This window comes from Rhamphochromis longiceps, linkage group LG10 (assembly GCF_057381845.1).
Source record: "Rhamphochromis longiceps isolate RC_006_pf linkage group LG10, R_longiceps_female_GT1.1, whole genome shotgun sequence".
Lineage (NCBI taxonomy): Eukaryota > Metazoa > Chordata > Actinopteri > Cichliformes > Cichlidae > Rhamphochromis > Rhamphochromis longiceps.
The window spans coordinates 12,394,890-12,422,517 of NC_140566.1; the positions used below are offsets into that span (position 1 = coordinate 12,394,890).

General features: G+C 39.8%; 3 protein-coding genes across 4 annotated transcripts; all 3 read right to left on the bottom strand.

Annotated features, from left to right (window-relative positions):
• Nucleotides 1–283: 283 nt before the first annotated feature.
• rom1a (retinal outer segment membrane protein 1a) lies at nt 284–4,176 on the bottom strand. Its single transcript, XM_085419559.1, has 4 exons — nt 4,027–4,176; nt 1,015–1,445; nt 633–879; nt 284–493 (listed from the first exon to the last, which is right to left on the bottom strand). Exons 1-4 carry the CDS (start codon nt 4,174–4,176, stop codon nt 284–286), a joined length of 1,038 nt encoding a protein of 345 aa, XP_085275685.1.
• A 3,074-nt stretch (nt 4,177–7,250) lies between these two features.
• LOC146660378 (uncharacterized) lies at nt 7,251–15,377 on the bottom strand. The gene is made up of 8 exons (XM_085421634.1): nt 15,290–15,377; nt 13,367–13,577; nt 10,489–13,042; nt 10,058–10,086; nt 9,747–9,908; nt 9,592–9,658; nt 9,384–9,488; nt 7,251–8,093 (listed from the first exon to the last, which is right to left on the bottom strand). The coding sequence occupies exons 1-8, from the start codon at nt 15,375–15,377 to the stop codon at nt 7,251–7,253; spliced, it is 4,059 nt and encodes a 1,352-aa protein (XP_085277760.1).
• Nucleotides 15,378–18,071: 2,694 nt separating this feature from the next.
• Nucleotides 18,072–22,905, bottom strand: zfpl1 (zinc finger protein-like 1). 2 transcript variants are annotated; one of them, XM_085420212.1, is made up of 8 exons: nt 22,760–22,905; nt 21,415–21,529; nt 21,212–21,323; nt 20,853–21,046; nt 20,609–20,687; nt 20,307–20,492; nt 19,410–19,533; nt 18,072–19,319 (listed from the first exon to the last, which is right to left on the bottom strand). In XM_085420212.1, the coding sequence occupies exons 2-8, from the start codon at nt 21,514–21,516 to the stop codon at nt 19,133–19,135; spliced, it is 984 nt and encodes a 327-aa protein (XP_085276338.1). In that variant the 5' UTR covers nt 21,517–21,529; nt 22,760–22,905; the 3' UTR covers nt 18,072–19,132. The 2 variants fall into 2 exon arrangements, with proteins under 2 accessions (XP_085276338.1, XP_085276339.1); XM_085420213.1 differs by having other exon boundaries at nt 21,415–21,532.
• Between the last annotated feature and the right edge of the window lie 4,723 nt (nt 22,906–27,628).

Consider the following 27,628-nt stretch of genomic DNA (forward strand, 5'->3'; position numbering starts at 1 on the left):
AGCATCTTATTCATTTTAAGGAGTACAAGTGTCTGAAAACTGGATTAATCATAGCTGCTATGGGTACATTTACTGGCAATAAAGACACCAAGATAGAATTTGACTGGGAATTAGAGTAGATGGGTGGATGGTCATCTGACAATAAAAAAACAAAAACACTATCCCTAAATTTGTGAAATTCACAGAAATTTGTTATTTGTGTTCTTTTTTAAAAATTGAAATCATTCCTTAGATGCCGTCTTGTACAAGTTATTTACACGTGATGTTTGATGTAAAATGTGGTTTAGGTGGGAGTTGTTGTGGCTGCAGCACTCCCTTCTTCGACCTGGTTTTTGAGCAGGAGGAACTTCAGCACAGGGTCGAGATACTCCATGATGGTTTCTTTCACTCCCTTCTCTAGCAAGTACCCTTCTGTCTCGATTTCAGTGTTTTCCTTTCCTGCCACTGCCTCCATGGCGGTCTGCAGGAGGCGCAAACTCACCAGCACAGAGCCCTGCAAAAGTGAGAGCGATTGGGGAGCAAGTTAGACAAGGGTAAGCTCTTTAAAACCCAGTGTTGTATGTCTCACATTTTATAAATTACAAGCTCGCTGTGGCACCACAATCTCTGCCTGAAATCATGGTCGGGCTTACCTGTAAGAGGAAGATTGACAGAACTCCAGCCCCAATTGTGTTCATCAGGCCCATGTAGTAGTTGACCAGAGCCTCTCTGCACCCCCGGAGGTAGATGTTGAGCTCCTCGGTTTGGTAATCATAGTTATAGTGAGCTGAATTGTTGGTAAGCTGATACTGCATGCACGGCCGTGGAGAACTGGGGTTACAGCAACTGAATGGGACTCCGTCTACCAAGTAACGGCCATCCACGTTGCTCTTGATGCGGCTATAGAAACAAATGAGGGATTACTAACACTGTTACCACATGATTGTTTTCTTTAGTCACACTTTTTCAATCCAAACTCTTTCATTTTTTAAGAATATGCACAAATGTGAACCCCACTACCCTCCAGCCCCTTACTCTTTCACTTCCTTAGAGCTGAAATCAAGGTAGCGGTTGCTGATCCACTGGACCTCGAACCAATCCCTGAAGTCATTGTTCCCACAACACTGAAACTCCATCTGCAGACGATCGATGTTCTGCTTCTGGAAGCAGCGGCCTGGTGTGTCTGTATCCTTGTAGAAGCGGATGCCATTCCTCAGGCCAGCCTTTAGAGAAGACTCCAGACTGCCCTTCATTGCGTAGCTCATGATGACAGCTAGCAGCATGAGCACGGTGAAGAAGCAAGAGACGGCAAAGTAGGGCTTCAAGAAGTTCTTCCAGCGAGGGAATCGCCCAGCGTCCAGGGCATCCTGACAGATCTTTGATGCAAAGTAGTTGATGCCCAAGGAGGCGAGACCAACAATCATGAGGGTGTTCGGCACAATATGAATGTCTTGGTTATCCATTACCTGAAAGTGAGTCACACAGCAATGTGTGGAATATTAAACCATTCAAATTTATTTCAATAATTATGCAGAACAAATAAACAAAATTAGTGAAGTATGAAATTCTATGAAAATCGCACTCACCAGCCACTTTGTGAGGTACACCTGTTCAACTACTTGTTAACAAAAATACCTAAGTAGCCAGTCACATGGCAACAACTCAGTTCATTTAGGCATGTAGACATGGTCAAGATGACTTGCTCAAGTTCAAATTGAGCATCAGAAGAAAGGTGACTTAAGTGACTTGGCTGTTGGTGCCTGGTCTGAGTATTTCAGAAACTGCTGATATACTGGTGGGGGGGGGTTGTTCTACACAACCATGACTGAAGATTGCTTGTAGCCAGTGAGCTTCAGCTCACACTGAAAATGTCTCTGTGATACTAAAGGTTTAAGTAGAAAGGCCTGACTACCTCAATCCGATAGGTAAGGAATGGTAACTGAAAAAAGAACACTCGTTACAAACAGGGTATGCAGAAGAGCATCTCTGAGTGCACAACACATTTAAGCAATGGCCTACAGCAGCAGAAGACCACATCAGGTACCACTCCTGTCAGCTAAGAACAGGAAATTGCGGCTACAATTTGCATGGCCTCTGCAAAATTGAACACCAGAAGACTAGAAAAATGTTGGTCGGGTGAGTCTCGTTTTCTGCCTTGTATCAATGATTTACTTTGTTGTTTTGGGGTTGTAATGATGTGGGGATATTTTCTTGGCACACTTTGGGCCCCTCAGTACCAACTGAGCATGGTTTAAACCCCAAAGCTTACATGCTCCTGACCATGTCCATCCCTTTATATTCACAGTGTACCCATCTTCTGACGGCTGTGGCCTTGTACAGGACAACACTCCATGTCACAAAGCTTAGATAATCCCAAACTGGTTTCTTGAACATGATAATGTTCACTGTCCACAAACAGTCTCCACAGCCACCAAATCTTAATCTGGCACCTTTGGGAGTGATGCAACATCAAAATTCAAGTCATGGATGTGCAGCCAAAAAAATCTGCAATAACTGTGTGATGCTATCATGTCAATATGGACCAAGCTCTCTAAGGAATGTTTCCAGCACCATGTTGAAACTTTGCTATGAATAATTAAGACAGTTCTTAAAAGCAAAAAGCAGTTGTGTCAGGTGAATGTCTAATAAAATGTCCAGAGAGCTTATGTTCACAGCCATAAACATAATTGCATGTATATGTAAACTTTTTAACCAATTTTTCTCCTCTAATAAGTCAGACTGTTCTTCTCCAATGCCTACTATTTTGAATATATAGACACTAATGCGGAGAGTACAGTCCTGAAATGAAAGTTAACATTTTTGACATCACAACATGCGTTGATGAGGCTTAGAAGGCTTAAAAGGATTCCACCTTTATTTATGAAGAGACGTCAATTTGTAAATGTGCGTAAATATATATAGAAATAAAACATATTGTCAGCATTACTGTCAGATGCTAAATGTCATAATGAAGAACTAGACCAGAATGTATGAGCCACAAGCAGCTGGGGCTTAAAAGTATCGTTCAAGGATACCTGTCGTACATTTAGTAACTCAGAACTCAGTTTGTTATCCACTTCTACCACACAGAACAGACACAAACACCACAACTGCATGAAATTGCAGCCACTTCCCTTTTAAATATGGTAGTGAGGTTCTACTGAATGCTGCACTATTTGTCTTTGGTTTGTCTTTGGTTTACGTATTTGGTAAACCAATGTGATTCCAATGGAACATGTTTGTAGAGCACAGTTCCTGAAGCTATATGTCAAGCAAACTAACATCCTCAGAGATTCATTTTGGTAAAATGGAAATTTAAAAAAATAATTTCATTTTGAAAACACAACAAAGTCTTGTGTTCAGTCAAACGTTCTCTGATGATGGGATTAAACCTTTACTGTAATCTACATAATAAGATAATATTTTCTTTGCATTTTTCAATCATTCCAAGCGTGTGTAACAATAAAACTGATCATACAAAGCTATGGTGACAGCTTTAAGTAGCAGTAGGGATTAGGGTAATTAAGACTGACGAAGCCTAATTTATGAAATGATGAGTCAGGATCCAAAGTGGGTCACAGGTGTGTTGATTGCCAATTAGCACGGAGATTTCATTTATCCTCTAAGACTTTTTCCTTTTGCATTTTCCCTGAAAATCTAGTGTCTACAGTTAAAACCCAACACAGAAGGCATTTGTTGAGTGTACTCAGGAATATTCACACCTGGTATTATAGCGTATAATCAGATTCTTTAGGCAATTAAATATAGCGTCCCTGATATTTGATGCACAACTTGATGTGAGATTAGAAATATTAGCACTTATTAGTGGTTTATTATTTGACATTATTTGTAATAGTTATCATTGCAGACAACAATAATTTTAATGACTTTCTTCCCATTACACACAGTTACAGTAACTATGCATACTCTTAATACTACATTTCATGCAAATAGTAGTTACCCAGTAGTAATTTTCAGGCATCCTACAATGGGTAAATTCAAAAAGTATAAGAAAGTATTCACTCTAGGAGGTCAAATTTTAAGTACCTCTGCCCTCCTGCGGAGCTCCGTCTTGAGGATGCACCCCAGGGTGAAGGTCGTGGCCCCAGCAACCGTGGCACACCATGACAGGATCCACAGTCCCTGGGCTAGCTTCACCCTTTTCTGAAAGGGGAACTTCATCTTCATCACCACCATGGTTGCAGCGGAGGAATCTTACCAGGTCTCACCGGGGGGTAGGGGAAGGAGAGCGACGAGGCCGCGGGGGACGATGCTGTGCTCTGGCTGTGAGAGAGGAGAAGAGATGAGAGGGAGGACTCCAAAGGCTTAAAGATGAAGATGGCAGAACTGAAACACACCTGTATAAACAGTGTGAGGACAGTTCAGACACAAAACAGTAGTTTTGTGAGAAACAAACAACCAAACTAAGAAGTAGAGAGGTTAGCAGAAAGTCCCTGGAAACTTCTGAGTTTTAGAGCTTTACATCACAAGTGGTGCATCTTCAATTAAACTGATGTTGGTGGGTCAAATTTTACCTTATTTTTTCCTAAAAGATTCTGAAAAAAAGTCCAGTTATCTCCAGCAACCACTGTGTACCGTCCAATGTGCCACACAGTGGATTTGGCACACTGGATTTGGTAAACCTGGATGCAGGGGGGCGTCTTACCACTAATACCTACCTATCCTATTAAACTGGTTTGTGGATCCAGGCCATTGTCTGCTCAGCATCTGTCACTCATACAGAGGGACATGGATGACAAGCCAAATTGAAATTGACAGGGAGGTATTATTAATACACAAGTCATTATCTGTGTAATGCAGACACTTGGGACACATCTACTGGAAAAAATTACAAAGTACAAGAAAATTACATGAGATTTAAAAAAATATTTAGACAAATAGGTCTAAATATTTATTTCCATTTTCAATTTGCCATTATGTAGAAGTCTACAGGTTGAGAAACAGTCAAAGTCCTCTATTGGACCCAGAGTCACTGGCTCTCAACTCTGTGTAGTAATATATGAGGGGAAGAGTAGCCAACTCTCATTACTGCCTGACTGATACTCTGAATCCAAGTAGCATGGTCCCAAGGTGGCAAACATTCTCACCTCCTCATCCATACTGGTACCAATTTTCCATTAATATTTCTGGTCAATATGGTCTCTTTCATTTGCTCTGACTTTGCAGAACTCCTCTTATATGTAAGCAAACAAATCTACAATGAATATTTGTCTCCACCTTCTTAATCAGAACATGTATACAGTGAGATGATGATTTATTACAGTTCACAAAAGGCATCTGAAAGTGTATCACTACTGTTGTACTAATTTTGGTATCAATCCAGGATCAAGTAAATACAGGGTAAGTATTGACATTTTTGCTTTCCACAATTATTAGTCAGTGCAACAAAACACACCTTTCAGCTTTTCTTGTATTTTGAAACTGGAATTTTTGGAGACCTGGAATGTAAAGTGCTTTTCTTTAAAATGTGATATAGGCCATAAATAAAATAGATGTGACAGCAATGCTATAAGTTTCAGACGTTTTTCATGTTTAAGGTGTATCTATAGATTTTTTTCGTTTCCAAAAAATAATTTATTTAACTCAATTCAGTGGATTACATCACTTAGATAATAGAAACAAAGTATCCACGCTGTCATGCTAGTATTGAATTTTTACTGTGGGTGGCTGTAACTCAGGTGGTAGAGCAGGTCATCTACTGATCGGAAGGTTGGTGGTTCGATTCCCGGCTTCCCCTAGTCTGCATGCCAAATATCCTTGGGCAAGATACTAACCTGAAATTGCTCTCCGATGCATTCATTGGAGTATGAATGTGTGTGAATGTCAGTTGTGCTTGTGTGAATGGGTGAATGCACAAGTTGTGTAAAGCGCTTTGAGTGCTCAGAAGAGTGGAAAAGTGCTATATAAGAACCAGTCCATTTACTTCTTTTTTTTTTTTTTTTTGCTTTGCTCTGCTCTACCAATAACTACCGTACTGGTCCATGAAAAGCGCTATATAAATCCAATCCATTATTATTATTACTACAGCTATAGCCTGTACATGCTTATAGTTATAGTATATTCATAATATACCTTCATACCGTGTACATTGTAACATACCTATAATAGATCTATATTCTGTAATATATCTATATTATTGCTAAAGCACTTTCTGGATGGATGCAAACTGCATTCCGTTGCCTTGTACTTGTGACATGTACAATGACACTAAAGTTGAATTCTATTCTATTCTATTCTATTCACAGCTGAAACTGTGTCTCACTGTTTTGTTTTGGGTTTGTTTTTTTCATTTCAGTTAGATGTGACATGGACAGAGACACAACTGTAAAATCTGTTCATTTGCAAGCTTTTATTTTGGCAGGATATTGTAATATGAGGAAAACAGCAAACATAACATAATTTTCACATTTTAAAAGCTATAGCAATACCGTATTTATAAGTATATATATATATTATCAGTAGCATGTAAGGCAAGCCTATCATAATTAAATTGTACTATAAACTGAAAGGAAATCAGGTTCAATATAATCTTTTTAACTGTTTTAAATTGTGCTTGATGTTGTTTATAACATTCAAGAGTATCTAACAGTAGCTAGCTATGTAAATAAGTATAACTTATATGATGACTTTTTAAAATTCTGCAATGATGAAAAAAGAAAAGGAACTGCAGTAATCAGCCACAACATTAAAACCACCTGCCTAACATTGTGTATGTCCTCCTTTAGCCACAAAACCACATTTGACCTGTCAGAGTATGAACTGTGGCTATTTTGTTGTTTCAGCAGTGGAACCTTTGGCTCATGTGGGCTCTGTGGTGGAGCCTTGGAGGCCCACCTGTCAGTGGTTTTGGCTGACCATTCTATTTGTATCTATGCAACAAAAATACACATTTACATTTTACAATGAATTAATCAGTTTATCTAAGCTGTACAGGATTTTCCAAGTAGTGGAAAATATATAGTATATAGTATAGTATAATATAGTATTCATCAACCAACAATCACTTTCAGCAAATGCCAGCTATAATAATTTAAAGCTAGAAACTCATCGCTTTTATTGAATACACCAATTGGACAGTGGGAAAGTTTATCAAAGTAAATCCATAAAATCTACTTTTCAAATTCAGAAATTAAATTACATCAAACATCAAATTAATGTGGCTGAATCCATAAACCACTAAAACGAGCTTATTCATTAAACTTGCTACTACAGCTACATTAAATTAGGATTTTAGTGCAGTCATGTTACTGTCACAGCTTTGTTCGCTCTCCTTTCAGCACCTCATCTGGAATCCCTCCTATCCAGCCATGTACTTCAGCCCTGTCCTGCTCTCTTCCCTCTGTAGTGTAAGAATCACATATGAAGTGGTTTAGCATCCGCTCGGCTGACTGCAGGCTGGCCAAGCTGCTTTCTGCCTTTGACATACTGCTATCTATTGGCCTCCCAATAACCCTGTGGTTGCTTGTGTTCCAATGATGAATGATCTCATTATCTAAATCCTCAGTAGCTTCATTCCCTCGATGGCGGAGGTCCATCATGGCCTCTGTGCCTCTCAGCTCTTTTTGCATGTGATGGCATGCCAGAGGAATTTCCTCCAGGCTTGCTGACCGGATAAGAATGGCAGATCCATGATTTGGACTAGAGGACCTGTAACTTCCCTCACCTGTAATGTCATCAGAAAGATTCTTAATGCCAGAAGGGCGAGAACTAGTTTGTGGTGCAGGTAAATTGTCACTGTGGGAGGTGAACTGAAGATGAGGTATTTGCAGTGGGCGTGGAGAGTGTCGTCTGGGAATTTCCTCACTTCCTGACTCGCTGTCTCTGTCCAGGTCTGCTTCCCGGTGTCTCCAGGTCTGACCCCTGTTTGATCCTGTCAGTATAAGCCGTGGGGTCTCTTCTCCCACTTCAGACCAGTCAGATTCCTCCTCCTCTGGGACTGACCCTAGAGGTTGCTCCTGCCCAGCAGCTTTAACCTTTCCATAATTATCGTTGTCCATAAACTGAACTGGAGGGGGAGCGATTGGGAGAACCACCTGATTAATGGTATCATCTGACTGAAAATGATGGTTGTTTTTGTGTATTGCAGAAGTCACCTGAAATGAGAAGAGAAACTGATCAGTTCAATGGAATTTGGAAATAATAAATATGAAATATGATTGAAAGAAAAACAAAGGTTTTGTATGAACAAAATTATACTAATGCCGAGTACTACGCTGTCCTCTAAACTATTTAAGACATAGGAAAAACATATTTATATACTTCATACTGTATGAAAAGACTAATATAGCCTGCATGTCATGTGGACTCTGAAACCTCAAATTTGACATTTTGGTCAATATCATCTTCACAGACATCAGAAATCACAAGGGATGAATGGATCCGACTGAGAAACCAACGACACTCCACATACATACATTTTGTCAATCACAAGCTAGAAACACCATAAATCATGTGGTTTGTCATCTATTTAATAAACTTACAACTAGAATATCAAATTATTATTGGGGTATTGAATTCAGTGGGAATTTAGGTATTTTTCCATAAACGGTAAATGGACTGATTCTTATATCTAGCGCTTTTCTACTCTGTCCGAGCACTCAAAGCTCTTTATACAGCTAATCCATTCACCCAATCACACCCATTCACCCAAGCACTTCTAAGCTTAAGCGCTAAGTATCTAACACTCGGATGGATATATCGGAGAGCAACATGGGGTTAGTATCTTGCCCAAGGATATTTGGCATGCAGAATGGAGCAGCCTGGAATCGAACCACCAACCTTCTGGTTAGTGGCTGAGACGCTCTGCCACCTGAGCAATAAGCCATTCCTGATATCAAGAGTGCTGCGGGCCTGCTTAAAAACCAAGAATTCCAGGGCTACCGAATCATAAATCTCACTCTAATCAAAATACAAGAAAGAGTGATGCATTTGAAAACTGTATTCAAAAAACATAAACTACACAGGCTGTTGGTTATAAATTGCTAATCCTACTCAGACACAAGTGTTTAGGCCAGTGTGTGACCCACTTGCCTCTGGGACACAAACTTCAATACCAGAGTGGTACATTTAGGTGAGAGTAATTATTAATATCACAAACTAACCCCCACCCCCTTGTTACCAGTTTAAAGTTATTTTTTATATAATGAAATACATTTATATAAATATCTAACTGTATGTGACTAGAAAGTAATTTCAAAATGAATTTATTTTATTACTGCAGCTCACTTGCAGCACCTAGAGATATTTTCCACACTGATCTAAACAATCAGATTTTTTTTTCTGCAACCTTAGCAGCCGCTACTTTGATATTTGCAAGGAATGCCAGAATTAAATGTTACTAATATTTTCCAGACCTAGAAATGAAAGAATGCCAAAGAGCTTACACTGAACACTTCGCCAGAGTTGCCAAATTTCACATTACCAAGCTGCTGTGTCAGCTCTGAAATACGACAGTTCAATCTTTGTCGTTCTTCTTCCATATTTTGAGTCTGAAACAGAAGGAAAATGGGGGAACAAGATGTAATAGCTCACATATATGTTTATAGTAATGGATGTCTTACATCAGATGTACAGCCATGCTTGCTTTCTCACCACTGAGTGAAGCTTTTGCTCCAGAACATTATTAGTCTGCTGTGTGGACGAGCAGTTATCATGTAGTCTGAAATAAGGCAGAGACAGACTTACTCAGCAAACATTATAACAGTTATCACTATTTGCAGTTAGTCTCTGGAAAAGGCATTCTTCACCTCTTAAACCTCTCTGTGAGGTTGCTGAGCTCTGTGCGTGTCCTCTGAAGTTCCGCCTCCAACAGCTTTTGGCTACTCATGAATTCCTCTCCCAAACACTCCATCCTCACAGCTGTCTTCAGCAAACTGTGGTGCAGACCTTCATTTTGTTCCTGTATTATCCTAAAATACAGACAGACAAAAGCAAGAGTTGTCAAGCTTTGATCCATTTATTTTTAAATCGTTGTTTTTCTTTTTAAATGAACAGTTCCATATTTTCTATGTTACACATCCAAATACCCAAACACCCAAATGAATAACATTGCACTTACATGATTCTACCCAGCTCCTCTTTCTTCTCCTGCGTTGAAGTAATAAATACATGAATTATTTTTTTTTTTAAAAAGCATTCAACGGGTACTCTGTTAGGCCTAAAGTGAAAAATGAAATGAAATGAAAGATGAACACATAATATTAGTCTAGGATGTCAAATTGATTGCTATTAGTTTGTATTTAGTAGCTAATCTATTGTTCTGTAACTAATCTATTGTTCTTTAACACGTGAACGTCATTTGCAGATCTATTGTCTGCCATGACGTGTAAGCTGTTGCCCAAATCAATATGAACGGAAATTAGATGAACATCATTACATAACCAGATAATAAAAAACATAAAACACAGGCAGCCATGTGATCCTGGTAGTTACTTGTGTGTATGCACATCATAATAGAAAACATTTTCAGTGAGTATAATAATGCCATACTTGTTGTAATGATGGGCCAATGAAACTTGTTCGTTCCTCTTCGTGGCTGCTGGGGTTGCTTGTTGTTGTCATGGAAGACTCTGGTTTAATGGAAAGAGGCTCCGTCTTCCTGTGTGCCAGTGGACTGCCAGCAGAATGCCCCTTCAAATGAGTGTGGTGGTCATCGTGGTCAAAATCATTGTTTCTTGAGTGGTGCTGGTTGGGATGCGATTCATGGTGGTGATGACCTGATCTGTAGTGGTCTCCATGTTGTACGCAATGGCCTGGATTGTGCTGGTCTCCATGATGCTGATGTTGATGAGATTCCCTATGTTGATCTTCATGGTGATGATGGCCTGAACTATCAACATCATCATGATGATGATCTAGACTGTGGTGGTCATGTTGATGGTGAATGTTCAAAATATGATGGTCACGGTGACGATAGTGATGCTCTGGACTGTGATGGTCTCCATGATGACGATGATGGTCTGAAAAGTGGTGGTCTCTATGATGATGGTGATGATGATCTTGACTGTGGCGGTCTCCATGATGATGATGGGGATGCCCCAGATTGCGGTGGTCTCCATGATGCTGATGCACTGGGCTGTGGTGGTCCCCATGATGAAGTTGGTGTTCTGGGCTATTGTGGTCCCCATGGTGATGGTGATGGTTTGGTCTGTGGTGGCCCCCATGGTGATGGTGATGGTCTTGGCTATGGTGATCTCCGTGATGATGGTGATGGTCTGGCTTGTGATGGTCCCCATGATGATGGTGATGGTCTGGACTATGGTGGTCTTTGTGATGATGGTGATGGTCTGGACTATGGTTGTCTCCATGGTGATGGTGGTGACCTTGGCTATGGTCTTCTTGGTGATGATGGTGATGGTCTGGACTATGGTGGTCTCTGTGATGATGTGGATGGTCTGGACTATGGTGGTCTCTGTGATGATGGTGATGGTCTGGACTATGGTTGTCTTTGTGATAATGGTGATGGTCTGGACTATGGTTGTCTCCATGGTGATGGTGATGGTCTGGACTATGGTCTTCTTGGTGATGATGGTGATGGTCTGGACTATGGTGGTCTCTGTGATGATGTGGGTGGTCTGGACTATGGTGGTCTCTGTGATGATGGTGATGGTCTGGACTATGGTGGTCTTTGTGATGATGGTGATGGTCTGGACTATCATGGTCTCCTTGGTGATGGCCTTGGCTATTGTGGTCTACATGATGATGGTGATGGTGATGAACATGACCGTATTGCTTGCCATGGTGGTGATGGTGTGCATTACTATGATGATGGGATGGGCTATAGGGTTCTCTATGTCGATGTTGCCCACGGTAATGGTGATGTGATGCAGAGTGGTGATCTTTGTTGTGGTAGGTATGGCTATGTGAATCTCCATGGGGATAAACAGGACTGTGGTCCTTTCTGTGATGATGGTGAGGACTTGGGCTATTTCCATGGTAATGATGATGGTGATGGTGACTAGAAGTCTCATGGTCTCCTTTGTGGTGGTTATGGTAGTGCTTAAAAGAATGGGAGTGACGCTCAGGAGATTGAGACCATGAGTGACGTCTTCTAAAACAGCTGAATTCTGTGCAGCTTTTTGGCCTATGATGCATGTGATGGGGTGACTCTTCAAAATAGCGACTTTCACCGTGGAAAGATTTAGACTGAGACAACTGCGAAGAGTGTGAATATTTGCTGGAGCTAATTGAGTCCGCACTGGTGGGCCGGCTTCTTTGCTGTCTAGGTTTGTCAGTCCTGCTGTCCGCCTTCCTGGATCTAAGAGAGGCCTGCCCTGGACTGCAGGGTCGTTGCGCATCTGTCACGCCAAGAGTGGTTAGCCTCATTGGGCTGAGCACCTGCCGAGTAATCTCATTAAGAAAAGCAGAGAACTTCATTTTTTCTTTCATTAAATTCTTCCTGGCTTCATTTTTCCTCTTCTCCGATTCATTTTCATCCTCATTTCCATGTCCTTTGTCTTTGGGTGTGGTGAGAGCCTCCATTGATTTGGCCTTGCGGAAACTTCCATCATTTTCAAAGCTTCTTGCAATTTTCTTAGGGCTTTTTGAGGTTCCCTTTTTGGGGCCACAACGAGAGGACTTGCTTTTCTCTTGTTTCTGTTTGCTGGGCAGCTCATTTAGATTAGCTGGTTTATTTATCAAAGGAGCCATATCATCTCCTTCATCAAAGTACTTGTGTTTTCCAGAGATATCGGTCCAGGATTGTGAATGCTGTGGCTTCCTGAAAGGATTGCTATCTGAAGTGTCACTTCTGCTGCTGTTCTCAGAAGACAGACTAGAAGAAGAGGAAGATGTTGTAGAAGAGGAAGAGAAAGAGGAAGGGGAGGAGGAAGAAGAAGAGGAGGACAAAGAGGAAGATGAGGATGTCGATGAAGATGAAGAGGATGAAGAGGATGAAGAAGAATGGCTTGAGGAACTTGAGGAAGTTTGTGAAAGAGAAACATGACGATGGTTTTGCTTGTGGTGGTAATGGTGAGATTCGGACTGATGTTGACGGTTGGTATGATGATCACTCAAAATGCTCTCCTCTGCTGTAGAATGAGTGCTATTTCAAAAAGAAAACATGGGTGTTAAAGGGCACAGTGTCTACAGTAAATTAATTCTGATACTTGGTTAGCCTAACTACCAACCAACCCCAGAGATTCATTCCCCCAAGACAATTTTAAGAAGAAACAAAAATTCTATTCTGATAGCATATGACGTGATTGGTGAAAAGGTTACTTCTCATCACTGATAATGGAAAAGACCTCACATGATTAATGTGAGGTCTAATTAATGTGTGATTAATTTTGTAAAAATAAAAACAAAATCTATATGAAATGCTTAAATAATTACTGTTAACATACAGTTAGAAAAAGGATGGACTTACTCATGACTATCGTTGCCATCTGACCTTTGTTTATTATTGTGACGCTGATGGCCTTGATTTTGATGGTGGTGCTTCACATGTGGACCTTTGGAGCCGGCTGGTCTTCTGTGCTTGTGCTCTTTTTCTTGATGATCACACATTTCTGCCTTGTGACTTATGATCTCCCTGGTGTTCTGATGAGGATGTACAGGTCTGAATGTTTTTCCATCAGCTGGCAATGCAGTCAGGAGTCCTCAGAAACTTGCACAAACTCTGTTCCTGGGAAAATATTTGCTTTATTTACAACTTTACAATATAAATCCCTCTGCTTTGATCACATTATTACCTCTGCTAATATAAATGTGAAAGGTTTTTCAATGAATTGTGATAAAACATTGTAGGGGTGTAGAGTAGGATATGTCAGCAGTCCATTAAAATTTGGCTTACATCCACCAATTCTTCAAGGTCAATGTAATGATTTATTAGTCAAGAATTGACTAAAAACCTTATAACTTAGAAACAAAATTGTGGTGTTTATTGTACCATAGAAAGATTTAAAATATTATGTCACATTTAACCTCTAACCTTTGCTTCAATGTGATAATAATGATCTATTTAAACTATATTTCTTATTGTCATTGTTTGTACTGATAAGATATTGGTATGTAGTGAATGATATATGAGGATTCTAAATATCACATTACTTTGGACCACTGACTTCTTCAAGGCCAAATAAGGTAAAACTTTGATAAAACTTTCTCTTAGACTATGCTTAAAATTCTGTTGCCTTTGTTTGCGTTGGCAGAATAAAGGAAATGAAACTGGTATATGATGGGGATTCTTACATTACAGTTTGTATCCAAATGTCATGTCACATTTGACCTCCGACCTCACGTTTACATTTCACATCTGCCTGTCTTTGAAGTTGACCCCAAGAGAGTGAGCTGCCTTAGTGGAGGTTTGTGCTTTCAGTCTTGCTTATTTTTCTATCATATTCAAAGTGTGCATAATAACAGGAACACAGCAATACTTCATATTTGCATCTATAAAATCTGAGAATGCCTGTTATAATATACATTCAGTGATTACAAATTCATAGATCTATTCTAGATTACTGCAATCTAGATCCAGAATGAAAACAAATAACATAAACTTACTTAAACTTAATTTAAACTTAAAATTACAGCATTGACATCAGTGTCATTTCTCACATGTAATAAAAACCAACAGGTTTCGAGAGGATGAAAAACTGTTTCAGCTGCTTTTTTGTGACTAACTAAGCTGCCATAGAGACAAGAGCTGTACTCACAGTCTTCCACGGGCCCTGACGTTCACAGAAGCTTCCCTTGTGTGATGAGCCTTCTAATTGAACTGGGAGGCACATGTGAAGCACACACACTCCCATTTCAATTTATACTCCTGCACCGTCCAATGACAGAAAGGAAAGCTGCCACGAGCAGCTACTTTGAACTCTATTAAACTCTATTGAATACTCTGTATGACACCTTTTGAATTTAAAAATAACCAGCTGAATGAGGAATGTATTGGTCTGTGCATGTACAGTATAACTCCAAAATCAATACAAGCCACATGTACACATTTCTGCAGTGTACATAAAAAAAAAAAGCCTGAAACATAAATTTTCACTGCAGTTTTCATTCACTTTCATTTTTTTTTTTATATTTCTGGATTTTTGTACAAGTTTTGTTCTGCTGAAGCTGCAAGACATCGAAGCAGCGCTGCATTATTTGAACTTTGTCTTCCTGTCTCAATATATCACCAAAGAAGTCTCAAAAATCACAAGAATCTATCTTTATTTTGGAAATGGCCTGAAGACACAGCGATAGAATGAAGCCTTAATGTCACTGATGTGAGCTGCTATGCCAGCCAAAAAAACACAATGGCTTCCAGCATTCATTGCTCAGTGTGCACAGCGGCACGTACAGCTGGGCTCATCAAAAATAGGAACAGCAAAGGGAACAAAATGTGAGGTAAACTGTTTTTGAAGCGAGTCTGTATGACTGCAAGGCATGGTGGTGGGTGGGTATCAGATGTTATCTTCTTGTATCATACATTTCACAAAATGCTCTTTTTTGTCTGTTAATGTGTTAGAGATGGGGAAATGAAAATTCTTCTGTTAAAAAGGCCAAGCTAGCCTATAAAACTCACTCCAGATGTGAGAGTTCATTACAAAGACATTTTTACTGCCTACGATTGGCATCAGGAGTGCAGTGAAGTGCAGGAAAAGTGTGCAGCGTGTTAACAAGAAAGTGTGGACGTATTGATCAGGATGTCCCTATTATGTCAGTGCAATGGACAATCTAATAACTCAGAGTTACTGAGAAATACATTGAACTCCGATAGAGTGACAAAAACCATTAGACTTCACAAAGCAGTCAAGCGGTTATGTTAAACCACCAAAGAAAATTTTCATGTATCGAGTAACATGTTGGAGAATACAATCAAAATATTCTGGTGTATACCACAGAGCTGTGATCCGCTTTGTAATTTTTGCAACATGTGCATGTTGATAACTGCTGGCAGGTCTCCCCTCATCAATGTAACCGTGGCTCAGAACCACAGAAAATCAATAGCATGCACAATGGAAAGCTGGGAGAGTCAGATAATGCTCATGCGCATTGGTGGATATTTATAACACTAATATCTGCACAGGACTCAATAAATCAGGATGTGGCAAAGTTACATCACGCAATAAGTCACTGCAGGCAGAAATGAATGCTGTACTCTCCACGCTAAAAGACTGTGACTGTCCTTTTTCAAATACATTTAATTATTATAGCTTTTAAGTAAACTTTTTATGCAGGGAAAATATGACTGTTGAATGGGTATCTTGCCCTATCATGTGATGCAGGTTCACTTGGTACATCACATGAACAATCCAAAGCATGCCTTAAGGTCACTTCCTGAATCTCAGATCATTTTAATAATAAACAAACAGAAGTAATAAAGAGACTTTAAATGTGGTACAGTTCCTGGTGCCAGGTGTGCTGGTCTGAGTGTAGCTTAGGAACACCAAGCAAGGGAAGGGCCAATCACAAGTGAGTCACACAGGTGATTGCTGCCAGCTGTAGGGCCTGCTTCCTGCCTGACTTCCAGATCTGACTAATACTTTTGCCAGATAAAATGAAATGACAGATATTTTATGAGTAGTTTTAATAATTGTAAAGCTTTACTGTTTCTGTATTGGTGTGTTTTGTATTTATTAATTCATACATTACTTTTAATTGTAGGCAGAAAATGAGCAGAGCACTGGCTGCCTTTTCTTTAAGGATTGTTTTAGACGCCATTCACAGAACTGACTTGTTTAGTAATTCTAGCGGCTGTATTTAGTGTAGATTTTTAATTCCTTGTTTGCTTCTAGGACTGCAGCTGGTGGTTGCCTCCAGTCACGGGAGTTGTTGCCATACAAGGAATTCAATGACTTTTGCGGTCATATAATTTCTTTGTATGTTTGTATGTTTCTAATAAATGGCCAGTTGTGGTCTGTTAATTGAAGCTCCTGCATCCTATTGCCATTTTCACATGAATATTTCATTGTTATTCATTTCCACATTGGCATTTCCCCACCCAGCCGTCTCCGGGGTTTACAGAGGATGTTCTGAAAAAAAGGGAGAATATCCAGTGAGTGGCAGCTCTCAGTGTTGTTGCAATGTTGAGACAATGTTGTTGCCAGAACAAAATGCCCAGACTGCTTTAAGTTGATAGGAAGGCAACAGTAACCATGCATTACAAAGTATGCAGAACAGCATCTCTGAATGGAGAGCACATTGAACCTTGTAGCAGATGGGCTACAGAAGACCACATCAGGTGACACTTCTTTCCGCTAAGAAGAAGAAGAAACTGAAGCTACAATTTGCACAAGTTCACCAAAATTGGATAATAGAAGAGTGGAAAAACATAATAACAGCAATAATAAAAACATTGCCTATTCTAATGTCTTCTGCAACATTTACATGGTAGGGTGAGAATTTTGAAAAATGAAAGCATGGATCCATCCTGCCTTGTATCAACAGTTCAGGGTGATGGATTGTTTAAAGGTCACAGCCTGCATGAGTATTGTTGCTGACATGTCAGTGTCCTTTATGACCACAGTGTCCCCATGTCCTAATGGCTGCATTGTTGCTGATCTATGAAGTAAATATGAGCCAAATATCACAAAACCAGAGGAACGTAGTATTAGCAATGTGTTCCTAACAAAGTGGCCAGTGAGTGCGTGACGAGATGAGACTAAAAGGTTTAGTTAATATGATTCTGGATCTTTAAGCCCCAAATTTTAACTATTATGCTTTTGAGCACTGACTACTGTCATATGTACACAACTATTCAGGAAAACCCTGCATAAAGTATTTAATTAATAATAATACATTTTAAAACAGGGGAACTGGAAGTCTGTTCAGAGGCCAGACTCTGATCTTTAAGAGCAAAGTTAAACCAGCAGAGGGAGTTGAGTTAGAGTTGCTTGCAGTCACATGGTTTAGCACCGTGTATTCATCAGGCTTTGTCTACACCATGTAGGCCTGCCTGTATTTTTTTCCTAATGTATCAAGTCCAAGCATGCAGCTCCTTCAAAACATAATTCTAAAGCCCATGCATACTCCCTGTGGAAGAATTTAAAAAAAAAGAAGAAAAAAAAAAGTATGATTTTAAATATATCCTGATTGAAAAACATGAAAACCTACTGAAATAAGATACAAACTCCAAAACCTTTCAAAGTCACCATTTATTAGAACAGATGTACTCTATATGTAGTGTTTTGTCACAGTGAGATACTGTAGAAGAGAAGACGCACTCCTGCAGGCTGCTGTCTGCCTGCAGTTGTTTTTTCCTTTCTTCCTGCTCTTTGAAGGCTGGAGAAATCATCCAGAAATGTTGTCATTTATGTGGGATCTTATTTACTCTTAAAATCACTGGTCTGCATCGCCAGCAGTCAGCAGGAGGTTCATTAAAACTGGGCAATAAGATAATAAATACGTTTGATATACGACACTATAAAGTGCAATATAACATCCCCGCTGAAGCTATACAAGTGGCATTTCAAACATAGCTCACGCATGATTTTTGTTGCGCACAGCAGAAGAATACATCACCATAAAATAAAATAAAAAATACTGCCTTTCTGGAGCATTTCTATTTAATGGCCAGTCAAAAAAACATCAGGAAAAAATGTACACATGGTATGTATGGAAAATCTAAAAGCAAAGCATTCAGTTTTCAGGAGTAATGCAGACACTTGTAAATAGTTGTGTATTATGTGTGGGGTACAACTCCAGTTATGAGGGCAACATTTTCTCAATGAGAGATTCACAACCCTCAAAAACAAACCTGTAACTGGAATCTGTTTACATCTGGGTAAAGGTGGCTTTTTTTTGTTACATTCTGGCATTTCTGCCAGCTTAAGATGTTCTTTCAACATCAACAGTGTTTAGTTTCTAGTAAACTTGAGGAAAAAGAAAAACAAAAAAGAGAAAATCAAATTATAGAGATCAGTGACAAATATTATACAAATACTGCCCCTCTTTATCAAAGCAACAGTTACCAAATCCTTTGCCAAAACACACCAAGCCTTGGTCACGTCCCCAGGTCCATGGCCCTGTGTAACAGAGAGAAATCAGGGATTGCCTCCACTATAAAGTACAGCCTCTTCCCAGTGGGTAAACAGCACCCTCTGGTGAGCTAACCCTATAATAGTAGTCCAGTTTCAGCTCTTTTTCTACACAGGCATACGTTGTGTAACGCATGAGAAAAAGAAGGGGTCACTGCATGTCATTAGTTTTTCCCCACACGGATGTTGGGGTTAAGAAGAGGATCTAAATTTGGGTCTGAGCCAGCCGACGCGCGTCCAAGTTTAGCCATGATGATTATCAACGTAAAGAATCCCAGAACTCCGACCAGCAGAAGCATGAAGACGCGCTGTTTCCAGGAAAGAGAGCTCCGCTTTCCACCAGTGCGGTTCCTGGAAAGATCACAAGAACATTCCCATATTATTTTCTGTCACAGCAAATAAAGAAGTCTCTGTCCCAAAATGCTGTCATATAATACTAACTTGAGTATTTGAGCAAACCAACTTAACGCTGGTCGCCGCCGATACTTGTCGTCATCAAAGTCGATCTGTGTCACAGAGCTGTGACCACCGTCCCGTGTGTCATAGACCTTTCTCGGTGATGACGCTGGAGGAAAGAAAAGGATCACGTCTCATCAAGAAAGGAAAACTGCTTTCATATTATATTTTGAGCTACTGAGTTCAATAAGGTTCTGGGCTCAAACCGATTAGCCAGCTAAGATCTTTTTATGTGGAATGTGCAGGTTCTCTCCAGGTACACTGGTGATTCTAAACCGGCTGTAGGTGGGAATGCGAGTGTGAATAGTTGGCTGTCTCTCTACTTTAGCGCTGCCATGGACTAGTGACCTGTTCAAGGTGTACCTGCTCATTTCACCCTGACAACCGACACAGGTTTCAGCTCCCCCCATGCAACCCTGAATTGGACAGCTGGAAGAAAATGGATGGATAGAGTTTTGACAGGAGAAATTTATGACACGTCCTCCAGCTGCTATCATGGCTGTCCCTGAGGACGCAGCACAGAGACGAATGGGGGAGAAATAATGGACAGGCATCTTGGCCCAATTTTGTAAATTTCAATTTCTTGGCCCAATTTAGGCATCAAGGTTGACGCACTGCTCCACAGCATCGTGGACTGTCACCACTAGAATCTTAATCATTGTCTGTACAAAGACATTTTAGGACAGCACTTGGGGAAACTTGGGGTTGAAGAGGTTGGGTATGGAAGTCAGATGGTGGTAAAAGGACTTATGTTTCATACCCTGAATGCATTTTGGCATTTATGAGAATGCTTATGAAAAGTTTAGCTTTGTTTGGCAAAAAAGGGTGGAAGGTCTAAGCAGAGAGTGGGAGCAGATTGGGAGGGCTTTCTGAGCACTGTACCTGTGTGTATTGTGATAGTGTCACTGGCGGTGCCAGTAGTAAAGTTGATCATAGAGTGCTCCTGCATGTTTGGATCCCCATTCTTATGAGGACCTCCAATGTCTCCCTGTTGTGGAGGTGAGATGTAATTAGATGGTGCGCTGCTGGTGTAAGAATGGCTGGGGTACATGTTGCTTTGTTCTTGTGCTGTAGAAACACACACAAAAAAAAGAGAGACAGCTGATCTGATCTGATGTTTGCTACTTTTATTACAAATGAAAACACTTCAAATAGAACGGAGAAGGAAACGGAGTAAGGCTTACAATCAAATGTTGACCAGTCTGCATAATCTGTGACATCATTAGATGCAGTCTCATCAAGGACCTGGACAGGCTCCTCAATCTGAGATAGTCAAACATCACTCGCTTCATTATCTCAGAGCATCACACGTGTAAACTTGATATTTAAATACAACCAGAAAATGCTAAGAATGGCTGTGTATGCTTTTTTACTTTATTGGTTTTCAGGATACAACGACGAAAGGGAGATTACACAACAACGACTTACCAGTGGCAGCCCCAAACCAGCTCTAGCCCAGTTAACAGATGACAACTGTTCCTTCAGCACATCAGCAACTGGGCTGGCCATGTTGGTAGGGGGGAAAACTGGACCCTGGCAGGTGGGACACTGGTATCCTGCTGGGGCCGTATGGAGGGGCAGTCGAGATGCCAGGTTATTAAGACATGCCCAGTGAAACACATCTGTGAGGGAAAAATAAAGTTTCACTTTGCAGAGATAGGATCAGAATCGTATTTATTTAAGCTATGAGCACAATTTATTTATTTTTTTTAAAATATTCCATTAATCTTTGCTGTTCTGCTTACAATGAACTGCTGGAAAAGAAGGAAAAGAAACTTGAATCTCACCATAGCAGATTAGTCTGACAGTGTCCTGTGCAGCGAGCGGATTATTGCACAGAGTACAGTTGGGGTTGTAATCACTGTCCTGAAGCCATTGCAAATATGATTGCACAATACACTGAAGGAGAAAATGTTAAAAACAAAAAAGGTTACTGTGATGCTACAAGTTTTGCACAAATATGCGTGACACCATGCGTTCACCCACTAACCTTGTTGTGATTGGAGACAAGGCAATGCTCGCACACGTTCACACGGTGTTCGAAGCAGAATAAATTGGTCACTTTTCTCTTTGGACACTTGCAGAGACCCATGGCCACCTGCAATCTGCTGAGGACAAACAAGTAGTTTGTGTTGGACTCCAAAAAAAAGCATGAGCTCAGACTGAGGATCACAATTGTCATTTTGTAACTTCAAGGCTATACTCCATTTTACTATGAGCAGAAGCTACAAACATGAAGCATGCCTGTAAAACATGAGACTTTTAAAGGCTCACATTTAATCTAGTTATCCTGAGGTCAGCTGCACTTTAAATACAGCTTAGAGACAAAAAATGACAGAACTTTATTTGTTGATGTTTTCCTGACAGGAAATGTTTGACAAAATTCCTGACATTGAGTGTAGAAATCCTCCTGAATAAAAAAAAAAAGTAATAAGTCGGGTTTTAACTTATGTTGTGCTCAAGAAAATAAACCTATTCAACATCTGGCATGAAAAATATGTAATGGTTTTAATACAAATTTAATTTATAAAGAGCTAGCTTTGTCTGCTCTCTCAGTCACAAAGAGAAACATATATATTTGGTTTGAACCAAATATATTCCCCAAAGAATCTTTGTTTCCTCCTGGGATCAGGAGTTCCAAAGAACAGATCTTATGTTGATATGTTACAGTACTTCATACATAGTTCCATACAGAGTTACAAACGATGTTAGTATTGCAGGGGCTGAAGTAAACTTGACTTCAGCTTTTCTGAATTTAGAATTCTATTAAATATAAGTGACGTTTGCTGAGTGTTTTGCCCTAGCTAGGTGATAGTAAGTACAAAGGTTGAAGCATGGGTGGTCTTCATAACTACTTCGCTGATGTCATCCTGCTGTCATATCACAGTCAGCAAATGAACTGTCCCAAACAAACCTAACACTCTTTGGATATTATAACGCAGTTTAAAGGTTGGGGTTCTTCTGTCAACGTGCCACAATTTATATATGAGCAATATACCACTCAAACACGGCAACAGATGCTACTCATTGTATTTACTGTCAGTACTTTTCATTTCTTTATCTGTAATAGTTGCACGCAGTGTTTGGACGTGGGAACTTCCCATAAGTAATTCGGAAACCCAGCTGCTCAGCATCTACGTCTTTTTAGATATCAACTAACACGTCTTGACAGCTGTAACACCCGGCCACAGCTTAATTCTAACATTTAACTGAGCTAACAGCGGCTAGCTGCTAGCTCAACTGGAAGTTACCGGGTAAAGCAGCGTTAGCGAGCTAAACTAGCTAGCTGTTTGAGTTGACGAAGTTCAAATATAGACAATAATTACTGACGTTACCTATCAGACAGACATTAATCGAGTCGCTTTCGCTTTAGGTGATGTGGTACGCCTGTCATTTAAGCTTCCCTGCTGAATTCACATGGAAGGCGGCTCCAGAGGTTGTCATCAGTAAAACTGTTTCCTTCCTCCTTCTGTTTATGTGCCACGTCTCTTCCGCTTCTCTTTCTTCTTCGTGTGTTTTTGTAAACAAACCGATTGGCGTATACTGCCATCTGCTGCGTCGAAGCGCCTGTTAGAATGATTTGTAAAAAGCTGAATGTTGTCATATCGGTAGTTAAATGTACTAAAGTGATAAGTATAAACCTTAGCATGAGCCATGCTTTGTTTTGTAAATCTGTTTCTAATCACAACCCTCTTTGGCGCTTATGCCAAACAGACATAAGTTACAGACCCTGGGCCAAATGTTGGCACTAGCCGACATGTTTTTTTCCTACTTCAAAAATTACTCATGATACAGAATACTTGGAGTATGGCATCTGAGATGTAGATTAAAAGCAGCGTTTTTCATGAAACGATAACACCATTATACCCCCCACCCAACCACCCACACACACACACACACACACACACACACACACACACACACACACACACACACACACACACACACACACACACACACACACACACACCTCCCTTTTGTTTCTCTTTCCCCTTTTCTCCTAGTCTGCTCTCCAGGGGCTTGTGTCTGACTGATGAAATAAATTTGTCTTCCCTTTCTATTTTCATAATACTGACTGTACAATTAAACTAATTATATAATTCAATCAATCGATAGATATCGATAGATAGATAGATAGATAGATAGATAGATAGATAGATAGATAGATAGATAGATAGATAGATAGATAGATTTCCTGCATTTTCTATCAATTAGAAATCAGCTATAACGCCAGATAAAGACATTAACCTTTCATCATCAAACCAGGCTGCACAATATAGATTATCGCCCTATGTTTGTGCATGCATTTTTTGAATAGCTGATTAATGATTGTCTGTGCTCATTTACTCTTGTAGATCCCAGCGGTTTGAGCTTCAGTTTGGTTTAGTAATATATCATGAATGCAAATGGGAGTAAAGAAATACAGCAATAACAAACGTGCGTAGAATACTTGATCATTTCAGATGGACATCAGTTGCGAACAAAAAAAACAATAAAAGAAAAGAAAAATCAGAGCTTCTGCTTTAAAAAGTAAAGCGACTTCACATCTTCCACATTGGCCACCATGACGGATCTCAATCCTGCCCTGACAAGCAGCTTTTAAATGCATGGTAATGACATCCCTGCGGGCATGATGCTGCCTGCTCATGCATAATAATGACTTTTTGTCTTTACAGATGCATGTATGCTTGCGTGTGTAAATGGGCATGGATGTATTTGAGAATGAGGATACAAATTGTTTCCTTCACAGTTCACTGCACATGTGAATTGCCTGCAGAGGGAAGCGTTGAGAGTAAAATGAGAAAATGAAAAGTCAAAAATAAAACTCCCCCAAAACAAACACAATGTAAAAAATGTCAAGGAAAGAGACTGGCATGTGCTGTATAAGGCTCAAGCCGCTATTCCTCATAGAATTGAAATGTCTTTTTTCTTTAAATTCTCACTTACAACTTAAGTTCTTCTAATTAATTTTAGTGAAATTGCATCAACAAGGAGATTAAAAAAGTGGAGCAGTTCACTCTCATCCACACACTTGTGTGTCTGGGTGGTTTTCTGAAGCAGCATTATTAAACAACTTTGGATACATGTGGGACTGTATCACCACGAGTGGCAAGCTGCATAATTCCTTCAAAATAAAAATATGAAAATGAGATTTAATGACTTTGTGCAAATGAGTATGGACTTGTAGTGCCCTTGCTGACAACCAGGGACGAGTATAAATCACTGACAGGGGGTATGAGGGCATGTGGAAAGGGCATTTGAAAAGATTGGAGCTATCAGATGGAAGGGAAATCTAAAGACAAATGACAGAGGCACTGGAGGACAAATCACCCCTGGAGCTGATGCAGCTCGGTCTGAAACAGCGAAAGAGCGTTTAGTTGGGCGAGGCTGGGGGACATTGATTGATCGAGTCTGGCAGTTATTGATCAGTTATCAGCCCTATCTTTGAGGGAAAGTGTTAAGACTCAGGCATAGCTTCTTTGATTTATCTGTGTCACTGTGAAGTTTTTGTGTTATTTTAAATATTTCTACATTTACATTACTAAAGAAATACTAATTAAGAAATCCAAACACCATTTAAATGAACAAATAGCTTTGTTTCAGCAGCGTGCATGGCAGGTTCAGGTCTGTAACATGGAAGAGAAGATTTAATCATCAGAGCTCGAGATTTGTCACAGTTTCTTGGACCCTAGACAACAATTTTCTGTACACCAAATTATGACTGAACTATAAATCTAACCTTAATTGTAAGTCTTGCAGCTGCACTGTGGAATAGAAACAAATCCACATATTAAAAATAAACTCTGTGTGTTCCTGCAGATAACACAGAGTTTTTTTTAGATTGTGAATAACACACTGTGTGGCCGATTGCACAGTGGTGCAGTGGTTAGCACTGTCACCTCACAGCAAAAAGGTCTTGGCTTCAAATCCACTGGTGGGCTGGAGCCTCTCTGTGTAGAGTTTTCATGTTTATCCCGAGCCTGCATGGCTCCGACTTCCTCCCACTGCTCAAAGACTTGCATGTTAGGTTAATTGCAGGTTCTGCACCGTCTGTAGGTGTGAGCGTGAATGGTTGTCTGTCTCTGTGTATTAGCCCCATAAATCTTGATCTTTCCAGGATGTACCCCACCTCTTGCCCTATCCTCCTGAGACCCAAGCCAATTTTTGTTTGTTGTTTGCAATGTTAATTTCTCTTCATTCAGTTGTATTTGATAAGTATAAAAACCAAGAATAAGTTTTAAAAAGTAATTTAAAAAATAAAAATGAACCAAAAGTAAAGACACTATGAGTATAAAACACTTTATTGAGCAGAATCAAGTACAGTTCTGTGCAAAAGTTTTGAGCCACCCCTCATTTCTTTATATTTTGCAAAGAAATGGAAAAATATGCAGCTATTTATTAAAGCATGTGAAAAGCACATATGGAAATGTAATATATATGATAAAAACAGAATTTGTACAATTCTAATGAACTTGAAAGTCAATATTTAATATGACCACTCTTCAACACAGTCTGAACTCTCTTAGGCAGCTTTCTTGTCATTTCTTTAAGTAGGCTTCAGGATGATTATTGAGCATGCATCAGGATACGAGGCTTCAGGAATACTTTTCCAGGCTTCTTGAGGGGAATTCAAAGCTCTTCTTTGGATGTTGGCTGCCTTTTGTTCTGTTCTCTGTCAGTATGATCCCACGCTGCTTCAGTAAAATTAAGGTCAGACCTCTGGGGAAGTCAGTCCATGACTAATAGTGTTCCAAAGTGTGTTTTTCTATTAAGGTATGTGTTTGGGTTCATTGTCATGCTGGAAAATTAGCCATTCAGGCTTTGCAAACAGACACTTTTCAGATGGCATTGCATGATGGATCAAAATAAAATGGCACTTTCCTACATTCATAATTCCATCAATTTGTTAAGATTCCCAGTTCCACTGGTTGAACTGCAGCCACAAACCAAGACAGTCTCCAACACGTTTTACAGATGACTGTACACACTCACTGCTGTACATCCAGTCTTCCTGTACAGTCCAGTTCTTGTGTAATTTGGCTACTTAAACTTCTTGACAGACACCCTTCCACTGGGACCATTTCTGTCGAGGCCCACATGCACCTTCCAGGTCTTTGCTTGATCTTTGTCATTTTGTTTCTTATGTGCATGACTTTCAGATACTGTTGATCTGCTGTAGATTAGTTATTTAGACCTGGCTCTCCCACTTTTGTCCTCAGATTTTGTTAAGGACACATTACACAACACGCTGAGATGTGCTAACTGCTGTACCTGTAGAACTATTGCTAAAGGCCACTATAAAACATTACAAGAATGTCTGAAGGAAAAAAAACTATAAAGAAATGAAAGGTGACTCAACACAATGCTGTAATCTTATGTAAAACCTTTTCCATTAGGAAACAATTTCCCACATGCTCTGTTTATGAAAGACATGCAAATGAAATCCTTCCAGTGATGTGAAGTTGGACATTCAGGATATTTAAAGGTAAATGTTTGTACATGTGAATATATGAATATGTTGTATAATAGATGATATAAACCACTGCAAACTACCATCCATTTGAAAACATAGATTTAAGCTTGTGAATAAAAAGAATGCAAACATTATTGGCTGAGCAAATTTAACTTTACTGAATTGAATTCAATTTTGTGTCAATGCGCCGTTGTTTTTGTTCCTCTTGAAGCATTCCAGCAAATCCAAAATAAAAACAATCCTGTTTACCCCATTTCTGAGTTTGAGCTATATGTTTGCATTTCCCAATGCGATGTATCTGTTTGCATGTGCTTGTATTTTCTCTGTGTGCGCGTGATTAGTGAAAATGACGCAAAATCGAATCCATGGTCACATAATCACATCATCTAATTCAGAACATAATTACACTCTGGATACTGTTACTTTATCAGGACGGCAGCTCAGAAGCAAATCCATCAGGCTTTGCTCTGAATGAAATTGGACTGACTGATTGATTTATGTATGTCAAGTGAAGGGCAACGAGATGGACACAAAGAAACCGCAGAGTGTGAGGGAGTGGGTCGGGGGAGGGGAGTCGCAGATATATGGATGAAGCACGGGCCCCTGATGAGGGAAGGAGAGGATTGAACCTGACAGAGACAAATGGAGTGTGAGAGACAAAGAAATTTAGACATATGCCTGCTGACCTTAAACCTTTTTTTCCCCCCAAACTAATCAATAAAGGGAAATG

Excerpts from the sequence above, each read along its gene's own strand:
- zfpl1 (XM_085420212.1), bottom strand. The coding sequence starts at position 21,516 with ATGGGTCTCTGCAAGTGTCCAAAGAGAAAAGTGACCAATTTATTCTGC. Across the intron at positions 20,688-20,852 it reads CTGGTTTGGGGCTGCCACTG|ATTGAGGAGCCTGTCCAGGT; the intron begins GTAAGTCGTTGT and ends TGACTATCTCAG. Across the intron at positions 19,320-19,409 it reads TGGTTTGCTCAAATACTCAA|GAACCGCACTGGTGGAAAGC; the intron begins GTTAGTATTATA and ends TGATCTTTCCAG.
- LOC146660378 (XM_085421634.1), bottom strand. The coding sequence starts at position 15,377 with ATGCCTTGCAGTCATACAGACTCGCTTCAAAAACAGTTTACCTCACAT. Across the intron at positions 13,043-13,366 it reads GATGGCAACGATAGTCATGA|CACTCATTCTACAGCAGAGG; the intron begins GTAAGTCCATCC and ends TTTTTGAAATAG. Across the intron at positions 8,094-9,383 it reads ACTCTGGCGAAGTGTTCAGT|GTGACTTCTGCAATACACAA; the intron begins GTAAGCTCTTTG and ends TTCTCATTTCAG.
- rom1a (XM_085419559.1), bottom strand. The coding sequence starts at position 4,176 with ATGGTGGTGATGAAGATGAAGTTCCCCTTTCAGAAAAGGGTGAAGCTA. Across the intron at positions 880-1,014 it reads AGCTCTAAGGAAGTGAAAGA|CCGCATCAAGAGCAACGTGG; the intron begins GTAAGGGGCTGG and ends TTGTTTCTATAG. Across the intron at positions 494-632 it reads TGTCAATCTTCCTCTTACAG|GGCTCTGTGCTGGTGAGTTT; the intron begins GTAAGCCCGACC and ends TCACTTTTGCAG.